Genomic DNA, 22,927 nt, shown 5'->3' with positions numbered 1-22,927 from the left:
GAAGTCCAGTTTGCATGTGGGGGACACAGCAACCATGTGGAAGAAGGTGCTCTAGTCAGATGAGACCAAAATGGAACTTTTTGGCCAAAATGCAAAATTCTATGTGTGGCGGAAAACTAACACTGCACATAACTCTGAATACACCATCCCCATTGTCAAATATGGTGGTGGCAGCATCATGCTCGAGGGGTGCATCTCTTCAGCAGGGACAAGGAAGCTGGTCAGAGTTGATGGGAAGATGGATGGAGCCAAATACAGGGCAAACTTGGAAGAAAACCTCTTGGAGACTGCAAAAGGCTTGAGACTGGGGCAGAGGTTCACCTTCCAGCAGGACAATGACCCTAAACATAAAGCTAGGGCAACAATGGAATGGTTTAAAACAAAACATATCTATGTGTTAGAATGGCCCAGTCAAAGTCCAGATCTAAATCCAATCGAGAATCTGTGGCAAGATCTGAAAACTGCTGTTCACAAACGCTGTTCATCTAATCTGACTGACCTGGAGCTGTTTTGCAAAGAAGAATGGGCAAGGATTTTAGTCTCTAGATGTGCAAAGCTGGTAGAGACATACCCTAAAAGACTGGCAGCTGTAATTGCAGCAAAAGGTTGTTCTACATAGTATCGACTCAGGGGGCCGAATAATTACGCACTCCCCACTTTGCAGTTATTTATTTGTAAGAAATGTTTGGAATGATGTATGATTTTCGATCCACTTCTCACATGTACACCACTTTGTATTGGTCCGTAAGGGGGCCGAATACTTTTGCAACCCACTGTATACTACATATATTGGGGCAACTATATTACCTGTAGTGGGGGCAACTATCCTAGCTTCCGATACTGGGGCAACTATACTAGCTACCTATACTGACTAACCTATACTGGTGACAACAATACTGGCTAACTATACTGGCTACCTATACTGGGGGCAGCTATACTAGCTACATATACTGGGGCAACTATACTGGCTACCTATACAGGGGGAAACAATATTGGCTACCTATACTGAGGGCAACTATACTGGCTACCTATACAGAGGGAAACAATATTGGCTACCTATACTAAGGGGAACTATACTAGCTATATACTGGGGCAACTTTATTGGCTATCTATAAGGGGGGCAACTATACCTGTGTAACCTATACAGGGGGCACCTATACCTTGCTACCTACCTATGTATACTGAGGGTGTTGTTCTCTTGGTCACACCGCAGCTATAACGTGCGGTGAATATTTCCGGGTGCTGTGCGATCAATCCAAATAAGGGGGGCAGGGGCTTGCATCCTCACAAGTTTGCCTCAGGCAGCAAAAAGTCTAGAACCGGCCCTGGCAGCGTTTTCAGGAGCTATCTGCGATTCTGCATTAGTTTTCAAAAAAAAAAAAAAGATATAACCCACACTACTTTTCTGCAGAATGCATGTAATTCCTCATTGAAATTCACTGACTACTGTGAAAAAAAACTGCCTATGTTCGACCAAAACAAACTAAATATTGTGTGGAAAAAACACTTGCGAAGATGTCATCCCTCCCTGAATGTGAAGTGAACACTATCATAACATTTACTTTATAGTAATAATAGATTGTCTTCAATAATCTTCAGAATGTTTTCAGGTTAACCAAGAAGGACGCTGTCTTGCATGTATAGCTTCACTTATCTACAACATTAAACATTTTAATTGCATCCACTTCACACAAGCACACGTTCGGTTATTAGATGCGCTGCTAGAATCCTTCAATATATAAACTATAAAAAGCCCACATCCTCGCTGGCTGCTGCTGATGCTGGATTGAAGACGGAAGGAGGTGTGTCGAGGGGGTGGTGAGCACAGACAAGGGGCTTCTCCTCAAGCTGCTCTATGTTCCTAATGTTGGTTTAACAACAGCCAGAGGAGGAAAAAAAATCAGAAGCTGCTTATCTGGGTAAAGTAGCCAACACGGAGCAGACAAAAGAATAGAGAGACAAGGGGAAAGGAGCCAGTAGCCGGATACCTCTACATAATATTGTAGCTGATCTACACACAGCTGCTATTTAGGAATTCAAATTACAATAAAAATCTTAGCGGAGATACAAGTACTTTCCTATATTACGGTTTCAAGCCAATTACCTGTAGCCTGGAGGAAATTGTGCTGTTTTTTTTTTTTCTAAACATTTATTTTTAGCATCAATCTGATGCTGTCTGGAGTTTAACCGGAGCCAAAAGGAATAGCAGAGTTCTGCTGTACTATTTGCCAGCATCCTCTTGGTCACTGTTGGGTTTACTAAAGGATGAAGTTATTTCTTAGGGTGTGAGTTGTACTTTCCCATGAAGCCTCTTGACATCTTCTGATCTCATGCTGACTTGTGTCAAATGCTTTAAACCAGTCGAATTGGCAATTTGCTGTGGATCGTAATGGATAAGCATGTTTTGTCTCTTTTACAACTTTTCGTGTCCGTGGTTTGTGGTAAGTGATGTGATTTATGTTTTCTAGCTAATGACACTTAAAGCTGTTGTATTTAGAAGCTCAAGTTAAAATCCACTAGACAGTTTGCTATTATAAAAGTAATTTCTTTTTATGTTCTTTTAAGATGTTGGGTGTCCTGTAAACAATCTGTTGCAGGCAGTCTATGTCATCTGAGGAGAGGATGCCTAGGATAGTCCCAACATAAATAAACACAACCTGTTTCTTACAGATAGCATTGTTAGAGGAGAACAGGATGATGTGAAATGGCAGTGACCTAGACTTTTTTTTCTTTTTCTCTTCAACTAATCTATTATTGTTGTTGAGTCTCTTGGGGTATGTTATCTTGTACTTAAGTAGAATTACAATTGTTTGCAGAGTGGCAGCATATTCACTGTGCTGTGAAGTTCATTTCTCAAGGCAAACTGTGATTTCCTTCCTGATTAGTAATTCATAATCCATATGAAATATACTCCATCCAAAGTATAGGCAATATAGTATAGATATTTATATTGATCAAATGCTATAAAGGTAAAGTTTTATTAATTTGTCTTCATTTGTACAACTGACATTAAAGGAATCCAATAATTGTCAAGGGAAATATTTTAAGTGCTGATTAAAGGGGTGAAATACTAGAAGGTGTACACGTAAAAAAACATACATTCATGCTTATTAACCATTCATCACCTGTGTTTTTTTTCTTAAAGCTCAGGGCTAGTTCACAGTGCTCTGTTGCATTGCAGAATAATTTTGCATGTGAGCTCACTGCCCATATAGTTCTATGGGCCTGTTCACAGGCCTGTTCACAGTACTGCGTTAGGGTACAGTGAAAAATGGCACGGCAGAAAAAATGGCACATGGTGCCGCCGATAAATCTTTTAAAACGATATTTATCATTTTAGGGATATGTAGTAAGTTTAAAACGTTATGTATCGTTACTTTTATTCCTACCCCCCATGTCCCACTGTGTCCTCCGGTTACTGTCTTCTGCCCGTCCTCGCAGGTCCAGTGTCCAACTCTCGCATGTCCAGTTTTGTCTCCCGGTGATCTCCTCTAACCGTGCCCCCCTCTGCCCCTGGTTTGAAATATAATCCTACAATAATCCTACACGAGCAAATCTTAGGGACAGCTAATGGATGTACCTGCACACTGGAAGCTGTACTGATCCACCAATCACGCAGGGGTTCCTGCCCCAGAACCGCCAATCACCGCAACTCATTTCCCTGCTCCGTCTCCTAATTGGACCCAATGCTCCCGCCTCTGAGACCAGCGCATCCAATTAGGAGACGGAGCAGAGAAATGAGTAGCAGTGATTGGTGGTTCTGGGGCAGCGCCCTCTGCATGATTGGTGGATCAGTACAGCTTGCAGGTACATCCATTAGCTGCTGATAAGATCTGCTTGTGTAGGGCAGAGAATGTACACTGGGGGGGGGGGTCAGAGGAACCATAAATAACATTTTAAAGTTACTGGTACTACATATCTGAAAACGTTAAATATTGTTTGGCCTGCGCCATAATTTCTGGATCCGATGCGTGCGCCATAATGTAACGCTTGAAAACTGCAGACATCGTTTACCATTGATTTGAATGGCGGTGCCATAATGATCCAGCGGAGCTGTGCGCCATTTTTACCTGCTCCGCTGCCTTATTCTAACTCGCTGGCGCTGCATGCAGGCTTTGTATTAAAGTCTATGTCCTGTCTCCATTGCAGTTCTCACTCATTATAATATGCGTGCGTTATACAGCGGACCACTGTGAACCTAGTCTCGAGCACATTGGAAATGATCTGTCTTAAAGTGGACCTGAACTCAGAACTTCCCCTTTGCTGTAAAAGATAAGCAGCAGCATAATAACCTTTTAAAAAAACATTTCTTTGTTACAGCTGATGGACATTCTGCAACAAATCTGCAGTGTGTCTACTTTCTGCTTTCATGGAAGCAGACATACGGTTAGCATCCTGTGTTTACAAATTAGCTGCTCTGCTGAGGCTGTCGATATTCCTGAGCTGACACAGCTAAGAGATCAAATTACACCTGTGATTAGTCACAGATGAGGCGGAATTAGACAGGCTAAACTCTCTAAATACATACAGGGTGCATTTCTTTCTGTTTTCCTTCTGGCCTGTGCAATAGTTTAGGTCTGCTGTAAGGTGGTATAAGTTACCCTGTGGTAAATTTTAGTATTTTTTATTGTAGCTCTTCCAGAAAATATAATATCCATAAATGGTTTTCTTTACAAACTACTCATTACAGATAATATAAAGATATAATATCCGTACAATAGGTGTCATTACAAATGATGTTGCTGTAGTGGGATATTGTATGTATGGCTGTCTTTAAACTAGCTGGATCATGGCATCATCATGAGCTGTCTTGTGTTGAGTATATTTTACTTGTGAATATGGTGAATATGTTAAGGTTGCCATTGCTGACAAACCCTAGATATCAATTTCTGGGAAATGTTATTATTTCATTCAAATGCGGCAGGAACATCTAAAAACATTTAAAGGGAACGTAAACTGATGCAGAAAAAAAGAGTTTAACTTACCTGGGGCTTCTACCAGCCCCCTGCAGTCGCCCTATGCCCGTTCCACTACGCAATGATACTCCGGTACCCCGCTGTGGCTCACTTTCGATTTTTCCGACTGAGCCAGTCGATGGCCACTGCGCCTGGCGTCTTAGTTCGCAATCCCATTGAAAGGGTACCAGGAGTATCATTGCGCAATAATTGGAACGGCAAGGGGGTTAAAATCTTTAATGAAAGTTATAGGGATCGACTGAATGTACAGTACTTCATAGAACAGTATTACAGTATGCAGAAGTTTTGATGGAAATGGCATTCTCTTTGTGGTTTCAATAAATCACAGAATAATCAATCAAATTTAAATGTGTGTTGATCTTTCTGATTTATCAGATGGTTTGAAAATAGCATGTCCAGATTTAAGGCTGTATTCAATAAACCGTGGTTATCAGAATAACGTGCGTTAAGTGTTACTGCACAATGAGTAGAGCATAATGCATTGCACTATGTTCTACTCATTCTTATTACCACAGTTTAGTAAATACATCACTTAGTAACCTGCCATTATTTAAAACAATCCTGTAGATAGAATATCACATCCAACTGATGGTAAATCTTCATAAACACCCTTTGCTACTTGTTCACTCCTTTCACATTTTGCCATGCCTTTCTGGCTATATCATGGAATGATCTCTGCTGTGATGCAGGGATTAAGCAGCTATAAGGCCCCATTCACACTTGCGTTCAGGGGCGTAGCAATAGGCCCTGCAGCGCCTGCGCCCGCGGGGGGGCCCGGCCTCCCCCCTGGGGCCCGCTCGGGGCCATTTTTTGGGGGCTGGAGGGGTGGCAGCATGAGGGGAAAGCCTTGCCCACAGTCGGCGGGGAGAGGGGAAGTTCCCCCCCTCTCCCTCACCTCGGGGCTCTCCCCTCTGCGCTCCTTTCCAGCTAGTTACCGTCTGTGGGCAGCGGGCAGCAGCGGCAGATACATACCTTCTTCCTTGCGTTCCATCGCCGCCTTCTCGCTCTAGCGGCTGACGTCACTTCCGGAAGCGGAAGTGACGTCAGCCGCTAGAGCGAGAAGGCGGCGATGGAACGCAAGGAAGAAGGTATGTATGCCGCCGCCGCTTCTGCCCGGCCCGCTGCCCACAGACGGTAACTAGCTGGAGGGGGGCGCAGAGGGGAGAGCCCCGAGGTGAGGGAGAGGGGGGAACTTCCCCTCTCCCCGCCGACTGTGGGCAAGGCTTTCCCCTCATGCTGCCACCCCTCCAGCCCCCAAAAACCGGCCACGAGCGGGCCCCGGAGGGGGGGGGGGGGGGGGATCCGCTCTGAAATTCTGCAGGGGGATTTTCAGGTGTCCGCTGCCCACATTACGATTTTCAGGTGTCAGCTGCCCATATTATGATTTTCTGGTGTCTGCTGCCCACATTGCGATTTTCTGGTGCCTGCTGCCCACATTACGATTTTCAGGTGTCTGCTGCCCACATTACGATTTTCTGGTGCCTGCTGCCCACATTGTGATTTTCAGGTGTCTGCTGGCCACATTACGATTTTCAGGTGTCTGCTGCCCACATTGTGATTTTCAGGTGTCTGCTGGCCACATTACGATTTTCAGGTGTCTGCTGCCCACATTGCGATTTTCAGGTGTCTGCTGCCCACATTGCGATTTTCTGGTGTCTGCTGCCCACATGGCGATTTTCTGGTGACTGCTGCCCACATGGCGATTTTCTGGTGACTGCTGCCCACATGGCGATTTTCTGGTGACTGCTGCCCACATGGCGATTTTCTGGTGACTGCTGCCCACATGGCGATTTTCTGGTGACTGCTGCCCACATGGCGATTTTCTGGTGACTGCTGCCCACATTGCGATTTTCTGGTGAACTCTGCCCACATTACGATTTTCTGTCCCACATTACGATATTCTGGTGAACGCTGCCCACATTACAATTGTCTGGTGAATGCTGTCCACGTTACAATCTTCTGGTGACTGCTGCTCACGTTACGATTTTCTGGTGACTGGTGCCCACATTACGATTTTCTGGTGAACTCTGCCCACATTATGATTTTCTGGTGAACTCTGCCCACATTATGATTTTCTGGTGAACGCTGCCCACATTACGATTGTCTGGTGAATGCTGTCCACGTTACAATTTTCTGGTGACTGGTGCCCACATTACGATTTTCTGGTGAACTCTGCCCACATTATGATTTTCTAAAGGCCCACATTACGATTTTCTGGTGAACTCTGCCCACATTACGATTTTCTGGCCCACATTACGATTGTCTGGTAAAATGCTGCCCACTTTACAATTAATTTACAGTGAAACGCTGCCCCATTACTATTATTTGACACCTATGGGGGGGGGCATCCAAATATTCGCAGGGGGCCCAGTGATTTCTAGTTACGCCCCTGCTTGCGTTCTGTCACGCAAACGGACCGGAGCCGGACCTGATACGCATGGGAGCCGTACGGCACCTATCTGCATGCAATCCGGTCCGTTTGCATGCGTATTTCTTGCGGTGTGAACGCGGCTGCCATGTGGATCCGGGGAAAAAAAAACAAACAAAAAAACAAAAGTACCTAAACTTGTTGGGGTCTGCAAAAGGTGCACCTGGTGCACCTGTAGAATCAGGTCCTCCGCTGTAGGCCTCACCTCCACCTCCGACATACTGCCAAACAACTCCAGCACGCTCCAGCACGTAAGTCACTGCTGCTCCACTGCTGCCCATGTGTCCCCATCCGAAATGGCCGCTAGAATCCGCATAGGAAGTGGGGTAGAACGTCAGGTGTTTGCATCCTGTGTGTTCTGTGCTTTCCGTTCCCCATAGGTTTCCACATCCGCATGGTGCAGTCAGGATCCGTTCTGGGTGCGTGGGCCGGATGAGCCGGACCCAAAAAATAGCGCATGTTGGAAAAGCCTCCGGAGTCCGGATCCGATCCGGCTCCGTACTGTACGGAACGTACGTGTGTGAACGTCCGCATAGCCTTTGCATTGCTATGTGGAACGTACGTTCCGTTTGTACTGTATACGGTCCGGATCCGATCAGGCGGATCCGGACAGGGAACGCTAATGTGAACCGGGCCTTAGATCATACCCAGCAAGGCCACACAGTGAGAAGCAGGCAGTGAGGCAGAGTCATATCCAGCTCGACCACTGGATGAGATACCTGTCAGCAGTGCTCACAAAAGATTTGGGAGCCCCAGCATGATCCTCCATCACTGTCCCTAAAGTGTCCTCTTTCAGACGTAGGCAGCCAGGCCAGGAGCAACCCCATGAAAGAGAGGACATCTTCCCCTCCGTTATCATATTCCACATGGAAGACCAAATTAATCACCTCACCTGGTGATGGCCTAGTCAGGGATGTGGCAATACACAGTATGCATTTTAAGAGTTTCCTATCCATTTGTAGAAGGGTTCTAAAAATACATGCTGACGGTTTTAAATTAAAGGGGTTTCTAGCCTTTATGAGAAAGAAACTATGACTCATGAAAGCTTGTGCTGATCAATATTTGTTGGTATCTTTGTGCTGAGGGAGAATTCAGTGCAATGTCTTGGATATCCTGTGTAATCAGTACCCAGTGAATACATGTAAATAAATAAATGTGAGTTTTGCTTCTTTCATTAAATGAATCATCAGGCAAAAATGGTTCCCCCCCGCTCTACTTACCTGGGGCTTCCTCCAGCACCTTGCAGCTGACATGTCCCACATTGCAGCTCCACGGTCAGCCTCCGGCCCGGGGTCACCGCTGGAGCAGAGTTGGGATCTCAAGGTCGTCTCTACTGTGCTTTCGCGCGTGCCACTGTCAATCAAGCCCACGTTGTCCGCAGCGTACTGCGCAGGTGTAGAACTATTGCGCCTGCGCAGTACACCGCGGACAACGTGGATTTAAAATGACCAAAGACATATTTTTACATGGGGTTTAGAAACATGGATTCTCTATGCAGTTTAAAGTAGTAATAATAATAATCATTCAGGAAAACACAATTTAATAACATGAAAACATAAGCATTAACTTACTGGAACTCTATCAAACCAAGTGTTCTATAATGACAATGTACAAATAATGTCTAAATAGCTGTTTAAACATTTACCTACTTTTCATGTTAAATATCAGAGGCAAAAGCTTTAATTCATTGTGTGTAGATTTTAGCTAAGAACAGTGTGTCACGGAAGAGCCGTGAGAAAAGAGAACGCAATCGCAATCGGTTTGCTGCACCGATTGTCGTTGCGTTGCCAGATCTGGATTGTCTGTCTGTGGATATCAGGCAGCCAAACCTGGGGTCTCTCCTTCTCTCAGCAGAGAAATAGCATTAACTTAGGTGCAGGATGACTTTTGATTTGCTAATGAACTAGGAACAAACTCTTGTGTCCAAGAGGCTAGTGTTTATTTTTAATTACCTGAGGACAAAGGGTCTGCACTCTGGCAGAACCTCAGATAGGTGTCAATTGTGTCCACCATTTGGTGAGCCCAGCAAAGGGAGCTTCCCTCATAGCATGAGGCCAGACGGCCTGACTCCGTCAGCAGCAGAGAGTAGATGAATGCTGTATATGATTTTTTGCCTATTTACGGAATACTTCTCCGGAACTGGGCCCTCTACTCTAATCAAGTCTGATGTCATAGGAATTATCATAATCTGAGGAATATTAAATCTGTTATCAGCGCAAATGTGGCATTTATCGGTTTTGAGTTACAGCCTTTTATAAGTTTAAACCTAAATCTCTCTCCAAGGACTTGAACTGTGATTGGTTTGTAATGCAGAGGGGGCAGGCATTGCTACACCCCCGAACCAGCTTCATCAAAAGCACATTGCCAGCAGGCGAACCTCATTCCTCCAAATTCCATCTTCTTGGGAGCATGCTGCCACTTTGAGGAACAGTGGCGGCCATCTTGTCTGAACTTTGCCAGTTTTCCCAGAAAGGACATATTTCCACGAACTTTAAGTATCCATATTTTCTTCCCTTTTATTTTTTATGCTGTGCTATTATTTGTCTCTATAATTGATGATTTTAAGGATTTTCTGTATATATTAACTATTTATATTGCATATTTAATAAACAACGCTAACGTCCTTTATTTGTTCAGCTACCCTATTATTCAGCCGCACAAACTGAACCCGGCTTCTGAAGAGTCGCTACTATTGTTGATAGCTAGATAAAAATAGAGTGTGTTTAACCGTTTTCTATTTGCAGGTCTAGAGTCAGTCAGTGGGTTCCTCTGTCCCATGGTAACAGAGGTGGTGGCAGTTATACCCTGAAATAGTGTGTAATTTGTATTACCGTAACTCACAGGCTCCCTTCTAGTCAGTCTGCTGCCAAAATCCCAGCGGTTTCTGCGCACCGATTGCGACCACAGATTGCATGGTCTGTGTTCTGAAACCGATTGGGAGGCATTGTGCGGTCCGGCCACTAGGGGTCCTGTGACAGTGGTTGGCAGCGGGTGGGATCTGTGTTGTGCTGAAAGTATCTAAGCTAGCGCTATCAAATTAGCCCTATCGAGAAACGAACTAATTCGTTGGTTATAGCTGAATGTAATATATTTTTTATATATACAGAGAGACTGTGTGGCCAGTACCCCTCCCCAAAAGTTTTATTTTATTTGGCATGGAAATGTCCGGGAACTACAAGCTCATGTGCCAAGCAGACCTGGAAAGTCTTTGTGAAGCGAGGGGCATTGACATTCTCCGCAAGAAAAAACAGGACATGGTAACAGACTTGTACAGATGGGATACTACGGGTGCTGGATGTGTCCACTGAGGAAGACACCGGCCCATCTAACTCAAGTCGGGGGGAACCAGAGACTGAAGATTCTGAGCGTACAGAGGTTGAGCATCTTGCGGGCAATGATGCAACAGTTACGCAGGAGGCTGTCAGTATGGACCCCAAACTCAGAGCTTCTCCGAGTACTCGCCTGGAACCGGCCAGTACTGGACTGTACATTTGTGCTGATCCGCTAATGCAGCAGGCATTACAAAAGCTGATGGACACTGACCTGGAAAAGTACATGCAGTACATGGTGGAGCGCGGGTGTGAGGAATGCAGGCTGCTGCTGCCGCTGCTGCACAAGCGCGAGAGGAGCGCCAGGCTGCAGAAGCGCATGAGGAGCGCCAGGCTGCAGAACGCCAAGTGCATGAGGAGCGCCAGGCTACGGAACGGGAGGCCAGCAGGCCAGCCGGAGTTCATCGCCCAGCCTCCCTGCTGCAGGAGCCGCATCACCTGTAAGTGCAAAATTTAAATTTGCTACTATTGAAAAAGACACTGACATTGACTTGTTTTTGCGATCTTTTGAAAAAGCATGCCGTCAGTACCGTCTGTCCCAAGACCAGTGGGCCAGACATCTGACGCCTTTACTGCGCTACAAAGTGTTGATTCTTTCGCAGAGTTACCTACGGAAAAAGATAATGATTATGCCGCTATAAAAGATGCTATAATCACTAAATATCAGCTGACGCCAGAAGCCTATCGCCAGAAGTTCAGGTCCTGGCAGAAAAAATCTACTGACTCTTATCGAGATGTGGTCAGCAGTTTACTCACCACACTCCGCCAGTGGACTCTAGGCTTCACCAAAGGGTCTTATGATGTCCTGGAGGACTTGATAGTCCTAGAACAGTTTCTGAACATTTGCCCTGCTGATGTACGACAGTTTGTGCTGGAGCGCAAGCTTGCGTCAGCAACTGTCGCTGCAGACCTCGCTGAAACCTTCGTGACTACCCGGGTGCCTGACACATGCAGGAATGCACCATCCAGCTGGAGAGGAGGTCAGCCCAATACCCTGGCAGACTCTCCTGCCCCTATGAGCTGTCCGCCACAGAGGCCACCCAGCGCAGCTGCTGCGCCCAGGCCTGCAGCACCTGGAGGGGTCAGCTGTCACTACTGCCGCCAGCCCGGACACATGAAATTCGACTGTCCGGAGCGGAGGCAGACACCACCATCACCTGTACCACCAGTACCTCACCCACGGCAGATGCAACCAGCCAGCGAACCACAGCCTGGATCATCAGATCTTGTTCTGTTTGCCCGCGGAAAGGAAATCCGCGGCCGAACCGACCAGCAGCAGCCTGTTAGGGCCCGTTTCCACTGTAGCGTTACGAAATCGCCGGCGAATCACCGCAGGCAAATCGCATGCGGGTGCGATTCCGCATGCGTTTTTTGCCGCGATTTCGCATGCGATTTCGCATAGGTAAGGCTGTATGCGATTTTAACCATGTCACTGCCTGTGTGAATTAACATGGGTACCTATGCGAAATCGCATGCGAAATCGCGGCAAAAAACGCATGGGGAAAACGCATGCGATTTCCCTATTAAATACATTGTGTGCGATTCGCCTGCATTCCACACGCAGGCGAATTCTGAGGCCCCTACCCTGCAGATTTTTTCTGCACAGAAAAACGTGCGGGGAAACGCACAAGTGGAAACAGTCCCATCCACTTCTACTGACTGTGCGGATCCGCATGCGTTGCCCGCATGCGGATTCGCGATAGTGGAAACGGGCCCTTAGAGTGAACAACAAGATTGTCACCGATCATGAGAGAAGGATCCGCAGACCAGACTTGGCTTGATGAAAAAATGTCTGCTCTTTATTAGAAAATTCCACATGACAAAAAATGGTGCAATAAAATCACAGGATCAACTAACGCGTATCGGGCCTATAATCTGCCCTTAATCATAGTCCTCTTCGATCCCTGGTAGATTCAGATTCTGTTGGAAATCTATTGCACAACATGTTTGTGCGATAATAATTTAGATCTTTTTGCTAAAGTCCATTGAAACTATGAATTGGACAAAAAAATTCCTGTCAATTGGAGCAGGGAAGGAGCATTGGTATCAGGGTCGTAACTCTGCCTGACGTGACCTCACTGGGAAACTTTTATGTGGGCTCCCTGCCTAGATTCAGAACCCCCCTTAACCCCATGCCAGCAGGAAGGAGGGGCTTGGACTTCTTCCTTCCTCCACTGAAGCCCCCCCCCCCCCTCCTATTCTCCCCTGGCTCTGCTTCCTAGACCTACAGATCAGCTCCTGCTGCAGTCACTAGGTGTCACTGCATCCATCTGAAAATGGCGCCTGTGAATAATGGCGCACAGTGTTGCCGCTAATCCGTTTGCCGCTTATCGCTATTTAACGTTAAAGCCTTATTGTTATTTAGCGTTAAAGCCTTATTGTTATTTAGCGTTAAAGCCTTATTGTTATTTAGCGTTAAAGCATTATCGTTATTTAGCGTTAACACACAGAACCCTCTCTGTACCTATCCCTAACCCCTAAACCCCCCAGTGGTGCCTAACCCTAACCACCCCCCTGGTGCTGCCTAACCCTAACCACCCCCCTGGTGGTGTATATTGTACTGTAACTATACCTAACCCTACTCTCACACAGAACCCTCCCTGTACCTAACCCAAACCACCCCCCTGGTGGTGCCTAACCCTAAGACCCCCCCTGGTGGTGCCTAACCCTAATACCCCCCCCTGGTGGTGCCTAACCCTAAGACCCCCCCAGTGGTGCCTAACCCTAACCTTGACAGTGTTACATTAAATCCATTCACCGTTTTGCAGTTAAATAACGTCTGCAGTTTGGCTTATGTAGGGCGCTATTGATAAATAACGTTAGTGTGTGCCACTATCGATAAATAACGTTAGTGTGTGCCACTATTGATAAATAACGTTAGTGTGTGCCGTTTTTCTTCTTTTTTTCCCTGTGCGCCATTATTATGCAGTACTAACGATAAATAGCGATAAGCGTATCTTTTTAATGCGGCGCCATTTTTATGCATAGGCGCTGTGCGCCATTATTCACTGATCCCGGTGTCACTGTCCTCTTTGTATTCCTCTTGGTCTGAATTGTGATATTCATCAGAGGAATGCAGAGAACAGAGAGGACAGTGACACCTAGTTGCTGCAGCGGAATAGTCAGAGAGAACTGATGAAGGTTAAACACGTCATAGCTGCACTGATCTGTAGGTCTGGGTGGCAGAGCCAATGAAGCAAAGGAGGAACCCTGGTGGAGGAAGAATGAAGATCGGACTCCTCCTCCCTCGGTTCGCAGGGTTGCACCACCACAAATATATTGGTGGGTGGCTGTATAGTCTCTAATGTTACACTCCATTGAAATGTATTAAAAAGCAATGTGCTGTGTACAGTAGGAATTGGAATAGTGATCAATAGTTTTCCGACAACAGGTGGTAATCTATTTTTGTATGACCACCTGTATACTTTATCACATGGGGAGTTGCCAGAACCATTAAGAACTGTTTAAATTGACTCCCTGTGTTTGCACTTAGGTCAAGGGTTGCAAACTAGGAACTTTATCATATTGACAGATTTGCTTCATAAAGGCTCCTTGCCTTCAGTGAAAAAGTAAGGATCATGACCTCTTTAACAGTGCAGAGCTCTTGCCTTATTTCTTTGAGATAGGCAGTGCCTTGCTTGGAATTCCCTCACAATCTGTACCCTGTGACCCGTATAAACAGATGTGAGTTCTATCTCCACTGGTAAGGCTATGTGTGCACTTATAAACTCATTTGAATACACATTTGCATACACATTTTCATGTGTTCCGTTCCTACACATACCACACATATCCATAAGCATGAATGTCTGTCTGCAGTGGTAATACAATACATTCTAATGTAAAAAGGGAGCAGAGTTTGGATAAACGATAGCATGCTTTAATTTTTTTTTTCCGCAGTGTGGAAAGTCCCATTAGATATTAACCAAAGCATTGTTTAACATGAGCTATCAGTTCTAATGCAATTCCATCTGCAGAAAAGTGCCAATAAAAGTGTGTGTCTTGGCAATGGGCCCTAAGGCTCACATGAGGCTAAATGCTTGTCTGCAAACAAGCAGAAATGCATTTAGCATCAATTCTCGTCATTTGGTTTTACCCCCATGGAAGCACCATGCTTAGCCAATTCTAAATGTTACATGCAGTGTCCAGGACAAAACAAGATGACCAGAGACAATGGGATCAAGTGCAGCATTTGTGCGAATGACAACGAAAGCCTTTACCGACACTTAAAAAGCACCCATTCGTTTGAGTGTGATTCGTGAGTGATGAACGCCATGAGCCACGATTAACGCCAGTTCCACGCCCCTGTGAACGCCACAAAAATGGGCCACTTCATATTACCTTTGAATGCATCTATACTTCCTACAATGTTTTTCTAATGCACATTGTGTGTCAGGTCTAAAATAACAATCCACAGGCCCAGTTCACACTGGCATAAAAACAGTGGAGTTAAACAGACCGGAACCTAACGGAGGTGAACGGATTCTGTGTTAATCAATAGGATCTGTTCACATTGCTCCATTAGAACGGATATGTTCGGCCTGTTCCAGTTCCACTGAACAGATTACAATTTTTCAGGATCGACGGACGCGTCACATTGACCATACTCTAACGGAGGAAATTAAAAACTGATGCCTTTTGACAACTGATCCATTTTTTACACGTATGAGTTTTTCATCCAGCAGTGTGAACTGGGCCTAAATCTGTTTGTGTGCTATATTTAAATATACAAATGGCCTCAATTCAGAAGAGTTAGTAAGTGATAAAAGGTCAGTATTTTACCTCATGCTGTATTTAATTTTTTTTTTTGCAATTCACCACTGTGCGAGGATAGTTAGAGGAGTGTTCAGTAGCAGGCGATAATGGAGCGATATGGATGCCAAAACTGAGCGAAAAACGGTCAGTAGTTATGCAGTGTTAATGATTTGCATGGGATACTTTGCCTCTCTGGATGCTGGAAGTAAAGGATTGTGGGTAGGAGGAGGAGGTTATTACCAGCACCAGCACGTGACCGCAGAGGGTTTCCCTCCCTGTTTTTTGACCCTCTCCTTCCATTACAAATCCCTTCCTCGGTTCTGCATATTAAGCCTATTAACCACTTCACGTCCATGGGGGTTCCCTCTAAAAAAACAGAACAATTTTCTACATTTCACACTCCTCCCATTCATTTGCCAATATCTTTATCACTACTTATCATACATAAATGATCTATAGCTTGTTTTTTCCGCCACCAATTAGGCTTTCTTTGGGTGGTACTTTTTGCTAAGAATTATATTATTTTCTATCCATTTTAAAGGGAACAAGGGTTAAAAAATAAAAAAAAGTTATTATTTCCCAGTTTTCAGCCATTAGAGTTTGAAAATAAAAGTTGCTGCTGTAAGTTAAACCCACACATTTTATTTTTCCATTCAATCTGGTTATTTCACCATTTAAAATTCAATCCTAGTACAATGTATGATGACAATAAATTATTTGGAAATAAAATGCATTTTTTCATTTTGTGTCCGATTTTTATTTAGTTATTTTTTTCCTCCTTTATAATTCGATCCTCCCCCCAGTTAGCCAGATGTGCACCTACATATTCCTCCCTCCCCCATAGTTGGTCAGATGTGCCTCTGGATACCACCCCAGCCAGGCCTTAGTACCCCCCTCCCCCCCCCCAGCTAGCCAGATGAGGATATTTATCTATTCACCCCCCCCCCAAGCTGTTTGGATGTGTCTATTCCCCCCCCCCTCATAGCCAGGTGTGTGTGCGCCCCCTTACCCCCCCCCCCTTGTTGATCCTGTGTTGCTCCCCGCCCCCCCCCCCCCCCACAGAGCAGCGGTGTTTCTTTAATGATCCCCATCCATTCTTCCCCCCCCCGCCCTTGCAGAGATCAGCGGCGCAGGGAAGCTATGAAAACTCTCACCTAATCTTGTTCCTGCGGCGGCGATAGGCTCCCCTCCATTCAGTACCGCTGACAGCCCCTATGTGCAGAATGGATCGGGTCCCGGCTTGATGACATCATTAAGCCGGGACCCGATCCATTCTGCACATAGAGGCTGTCAGAGGTGCTGAATGGAGGGGAGCCGATCACCGCCGCAGGAACAAGATTAGGTGATAAATCTTCTTTGTAATTCCCCATGCTCCCCGATCGCAGCATGGAGGAGGAGGGGGGTTGTAATTACAGGGGATCAGGCTTGGGTGGGGAGATCGGACACCTGGGAGGGGATCCCTCATTAGTGTAGTTAGAGGGAGTGGGGTTGATGAGCCCAGGTGCGTGCTAGCACGCATGCTGTGCTCCTTAAAAGGGGACAACTTATAATCACGTCATGTGGCTTTCACAAGCCACTTGCAATGACGTGATTATATTGTAGTTGGGACATGAACTGGTTAAGCAATATTAAGCATTTACAATATTAAGTGCATATAGGGCATAAAGAGGCACCCTGTTTGTATAAAATACGTTATAAACAACTAAAAAGGAACAAGTGAGGTGGCTTACCTCAGAGACGAAATTCTTAGACAAAGAATTTTTAATAACAAAGCACAGGCAACTCGTTTCACGGGTCTGAGCCCGCTTCCTCAGGCCAATAAAAGTGCCTATAAACACAACAATCGAGACTCCTAAATAGTTACACTCTAATTGTTGTGTTTATAGGCACTTTTATTGGCCTGAGGAAGCGGGTTCAGACCCGTGAAACGCGTTGCCTGTGCTTTGTTATTAAAAATTCTTTGTCTAAGAATTTCGTCTCTGAGGTAAGCCACCTCACGTGTTCTTTTTTAGTTGTTTTTAACATATTTTATACAACCAGGACGCCTCTTTATCCCCTATATGTGCTAAATATACCCCTCAACATCCCCCGTTGAAGTGGTATAAGCATTATCCACAGTGTTTTTACACAAGCCTAATGCCGAGTAGAGTCGGGTTCATTGTCTCCACCTGCTGCCAGTAGTGGGTTGCCCCTAGCAAGCCACCTTTGTGAGTAGACCTTTTGCTTAATTCTTTTCACATATTGTGTTACTTTGACATACTGCACCATTGGTCTCCCGTTTTCGCTCTTGTTTCTTTTGCTCCAAGAGGCTCACACACCCCATCCACTTTGTGTTACAATATTAAGTGGATGGGTGAAATGGAGGAGGTATTTGGATACATTTTCGCACTCCCTCCCAATGAAAAATATATCCATATTCCTCCTTTGTTTTACCCATCCACTTAATACTGTAAATGCTTAATATTGCTTAATATTGTAAATGGGCTGCTGTCTGGTGCCTGAAATATGTACAGTATAAGCTGTTACTGTGTGCTGCTAGTAAACTAGCTGCAGAGTGAGCTGCAGCAGCTGTGCGAAAAGCCACGTATCACCAGGTACATTTTGGTGATAAATAGATCTAAAATAACGAATGGTCACACCCCCTTTTTTCCCTGGTGAATTGTGATTTTGAGAAAAAAATAACAAATTACTGCCGACTATTTATTGCACATTTATTTGCACAGACTTCGCACAAATTTCGACCTGTCTGTATTTCAGCCTATATTTCTGGAGAATTGCTATTTTGAGTTATCACATGAGGTAAATTACCAACCATGTGATAAATAGTTTGGTAACCTCTGGTGAATTGACACCATTCTGTTACTAAATATACTGTAGGTTATATTATCCAAGTTCCATCTATCGATCCTGAATATTCAGGTAATAAAGGATTGCTTCACATCCAAATGAAAGAGAAAAAAACAAATTGAAATCTGTTACTAATTTGAAAACTCACTAAAAGGGTGTAATATAATGAATGGAAGCTGAATAATTTAGATAGTGATCTCATATACTCCTGGGCTCCTGTAACCCAGTGACCAGTCCATTATCACTGCTGCCATGCTGCATCATGTCGCTGTCTCTGATTGTTCCACTTTCTAATTATAGTTATGATGAAGCGAAAGTACCAGGAATAAGAATCTGTAATAATACACTTTCCGGATACATTTTAACATAAATAGGAGATCTTAGATTTAAGAAACCAATTGTTATTTTTTGTCTCACTTTTGCATTATGAAGAAAATAATGATTCAAGCTGAAAAAGATTTTGTTTTTCAGCATAAGAAGGGGCATTTCAAGTGAGCAGCTGAGATAATGTTGATCACATTATCAGGGAATGATCATATTATCTGGACTAAGCATCACATTCAGTGGCCACTTTTCTCCTTGAGGCTGATGAAGAAACACCGTGACACGACACACTGTATTGCTGTAATAAAGATACAGTAAAATACACGTTTTTAAAATACATGATTTCAGATGGAAACCTGTGTGCGAACAATATCAACCTGAGTGGCAGCTATACCTCACTTTAGTGGATACTTTATAAAATGCTTAGACTTCTATTGCATATTATATAATCCACCTCAGGGACAATTTTTCATACTTTCATTTTTTCCCTTATTTAATCGTAGTGTGGTGAAGAGTTGGATTGGCTGTGAGGTTCTTAATGTTCGATTAGAGCCCAGGGCCCTTATTCAATTTACTTTCTCTCCAAAGTTTTCTCCTAGGTGATATTTTCAGAATAATGTTGACAATTCTTTTTCTCCCACTTTTTGGTGCTTTTTCAACTGCAGAGTGCTGAAAAGTTATTTTAAACAGAAGATTAAAAAAATATCTACTAGGAGAAAACTTATGAGAAAATGTGAATTAACTAAAGGCCCTGGAATCCAAAAGTACAGGGCGTTTGGGAAATTATTCTCAATAAAGGCCACCAGTAACAACCTATTAAAGAGTTTCTGACTTTTCCCAAAGAAAACCTTTCTCTGTGAGTTTTGGATTCCCCAGATTTCTAATATTTACTACATAAGGCTAAGGGCCCTTTTACACTTAATCAGTTGGTATGCGATAGTACGCGTTAGTACGCGTTTTTTCCATAGCAGTGCATTGTGAAAAAGATTTCAGTTAAAACCGCGTTAAGTGTGAAAGGTGCCATAAGAAAACATGGGCATTACTTTGAAAATCAGTTTTCTTTCCGTTTTAACTGAGAGCAACTGATTAAGTGTAAAAGGGCCCTAAACAAGGAGGTTGTGGTTGTTCAGATCTCTTCTCCATAACTGAGGGAATGTAGAAATCACCATCACATACAAAGCCTCGGTATTAATGCTATGCAAAGGTCCAACACCCAGTAAAAGTGTAGGTTTACCAGCATTTTCCACCACAGCTTTAATCAAATGTACTTTTAATCTCCACCTTCTCATACCATGTCACTCCCTCTAGCAAATGTTATGATCCAGAAGTTTCATATGTAAAAGTAAAAATAAAGCCTCCACGTGTACACCATTTAATGTTTTATAACAGGTTTTTAAGAGTAAAGCATCGCTCAGCAAAAGATGTTCAGAAAGTTCCACTTACTTACGGCTCCTTACGACAGGGATCGGATTAAAGTAGATTAGATCACATTAGCACAATGGGTAGGCATGTCACCTCGTCCACTAGCCACTCACCCGACCGGTTTCTGAGGGGCTAAAGATGCCATTGCGAAACTGGTCAGGTGAGTGACTTGTGGATGAGTTGAAAGTGCCTACACGTTGTTCTGACGCAGTGTTCCACAACCCTGTCCTCAAGGCCCACCAACAGTGCATGTTTTGTGGAAATCCACAGAGGTAGTTAGTCAGCTCTGCTGAGACACTAATTACCTCACCTGTGCATGTTTGTGGTTTTCTGCAAAACATGTACTGTTGGTGGGCCTTGAGGATAGGGTTAGGGAACTCTGTTTTAACGCAATCAACTTTTACCAGGTCCCTGTCATAAGGGCACGAAACTAAATGGAATTTTATTCACATTTTTTGTAGACTGAAGATTTACTCTTAGGGGGAAAATAAAAACCTATATTATAAGACTTTAAACGGTGTACACTTAAAAGATTTATCTTTACTTTTACACATGAAACTCCTGGATCATAACTTGACCTTTGCTGGAGGGAGTGATGTGGTATGAGAAGGTTGAGATTGAAAGTGACTTGAAAATGACTTAGAAACCGTAACCAAGAATTGAACTTCATCCCTATCAGTAGCTGATACCCCCTGTCAGGAACTTACGTGAGGAGTCCTGCACTGGTCCAGGTCCCTCTGGGAGTCAGCCAGGATCGCCAATGTCCAGGTCTTTTCGACACGTTGCCTCTTCCTGTGCAGTGAACACAGCCAGTGCTGTGTTCTTCCCAGGCTCTTTTAGCCGGGTGCTTTTTTTCATAACACCCGGCAACATTTTCATGACACCCGGCTGGAAAAAAATTCTGGGGAGTACACTGCAGGGGCATCCCTGCGTCCGGGAGCAGGCTTACACGTTTCCACATTGTGCAGAAGCGGACGCGTGTAGTCTGGCGTCTGTTCTATGCACTTAGGAGAAGATTCTAGCTGGCTGCTGCAGTTGAGCTAGCCAGCATTATTGGAAAGATTCTAGCTGGCTGCTGCAGCCAATCTGGACAGCTAGCCAACATTATTTGGGAAGATTTATCTGGCTGCTGCAGCCAATCTGCGTGACTATCCAGCATTATGGGGAAAAATCTGGCTAATGCTGCAGCCAATCAAGGCTCAGCTGTCCAGCCAAGCTGAAGCCACACCTCTCTCCTCAAAGTATTTAAGCCTTGCTCCTGCAGTGTTCTCTTGCCCGTGATAGCGTTAAGCTGCCTTAGTGAAGCGCTGAGTGCTATTGCTCTGTTTGGATATACTGTTATGACTCTTGCCTGTGTTTTGGACTATGTTTTGATCGCCGCCTGGACCGACTTTTGCCTGATTACCAGATTATGTCTTGCCTAGCCTTTTGGTACTGCAAACCCTCTGATTTCCCATGTTGACCTTTGGATTGTTTCTGGACCTGTCCTTGCCTAATGTTCTGGTACTGTGAAACTTTCTGATATTCATTGCTGACTTAGACTGTTTACACTCTGCTTTGTCTCTAGTGTGGTTTGGTGGTTTATTTTCCTACCTTCCATTCAGCTCTGATACCTTGTGCATATAAGTCCTGGGTGTAATCGAAGTCGGGTAGGTGTTGTCTTCTCACCTCCCGTTCAAGCGGGGGCGTGCCACATAGGGTGAAGACTGCGGTGATAGATTGGGACACCAGAGCGAACTGTAGGTGGATACTCTGCCAGGCCTCACACCCCTTTCCCATGAGAAATCTATTCCTTTTCTCAAACGGATCATCAGGGGGCTCTGTATAGCTGAGTTTGTGGTGAAACCTCTCCCACAGTGTGATATTGGCGCCTCACAGCTCTGAGATCAAGACATCATACTGTGGGAGCCTTGTTGCATTGTGGGAAATAACAGCTGTTTCCAACTGACAAAAAAGCTAGCAGCATCTCCTTTCAGTGACATCACCTGCCAGGAGTAAAAATGTCACCATGTGAAAAATGTCTGAATGTAAATCAGGGAGAGGAAAGAATTTACAAAGGGCAAACACTGACTAAATCATGTATACATAATTATTGTAAAAATTAAGCACTTTTTTATTACATCATTTTCACTGGAGTTCCTCTTTAAACTGTGATGGAAAATGCTCAGACTTTATAACTTGGGTCTTATATTTTACCTGGTAAGCCTACACTACTGGTTGTTGGTGGTGGACCTTCGCATTTGGATTAGCACCTAGACTTTGTATGCGATTTATGAAGGTCTCTACTGAGGACTTGTGCTTTGGCAGCTGTTTGATTTGTCAAGTGATTCTCCAGCATATTTGATAGTAATCCCTATCGCCACCAACTCTAATCATGGTTTTAGTGGTGGGGTGCTTATAGAAAGAAGGATTAGCTTGACTGGCTATTGTCTTTTGTTTGTGAATCCTCATACTGCTTAGAATACACACTAATTTGTGCTTTCAATCCTGTCCCCTCTGCATTTACATAACATAGCCTGCCCTCCAGCTGCTGTTTGAATGATACAGGTCACAGTCTGACCAGCAGCACTGTGCGATGCAGTAGATAACCCTTTGAGTCTGTGAGTGCAGTTGTGCAATTGTTCCATGAAATTGATGCCAATGTGGAATATGGTGCTGGTTATATTTAGCAATAATAATTCTCTCAGCATTTCTGATTTAAAGGGGGGTTTTCTTGATGTATTCATTTGATGTTCAGCTTGAAATGAACTCTGAATTATGTCCAGTAGGCTGTTAATGTGATAGTGACAGGGGCAAGAGCAAGAACTCTATCTCACTAAGAACAGGTGCAAATAATTAGTGACAAC

The 22,927-nt window shown here is 44.4% G+C and overlaps 1 protein-coding gene across 1 annotated transcript in view; it reads left to right on the top strand.

Moving 5' to 3' along the window:
• Positions 1-1,881: 1,881 nt before the first annotated feature.
• The window catches only part of RAMP3 (receptor activity modifying protein 3), a 320,728-nt gene continuing 299,682 nt past the window's right edge, over positions 1,882-22,927 (top strand). Inside the window, exon 1 of the mRNA XM_068236511.1 lies at positions 1,882-2,441. Coding sequence (XP_068092612.1) covers positions 2,390-2,441 — 52 coding nt within the window. The 5' untranslated portion in view covers positions 1,882-2,389. The remainder of the gene's footprint in view (positions 2,442-22,927) is intronic.

Source organism: Hyperolius riggenbachi, chromosome 5 (genome assembly GCF_040937935.1).
Source record: "Hyperolius riggenbachi isolate aHypRig1 chromosome 5, aHypRig1.pri, whole genome shotgun sequence".
NCBI classification, from domain to species: Eukaryota; Metazoa; Chordata; class Amphibia; order Anura; family Hyperoliidae; genus Hyperolius; species Hyperolius riggenbachi.
The sequence above is the reverse complement of the archived record's forward strand: the minus strand, read 5'-3'. Positions and strand labels throughout refer to the sequence as shown.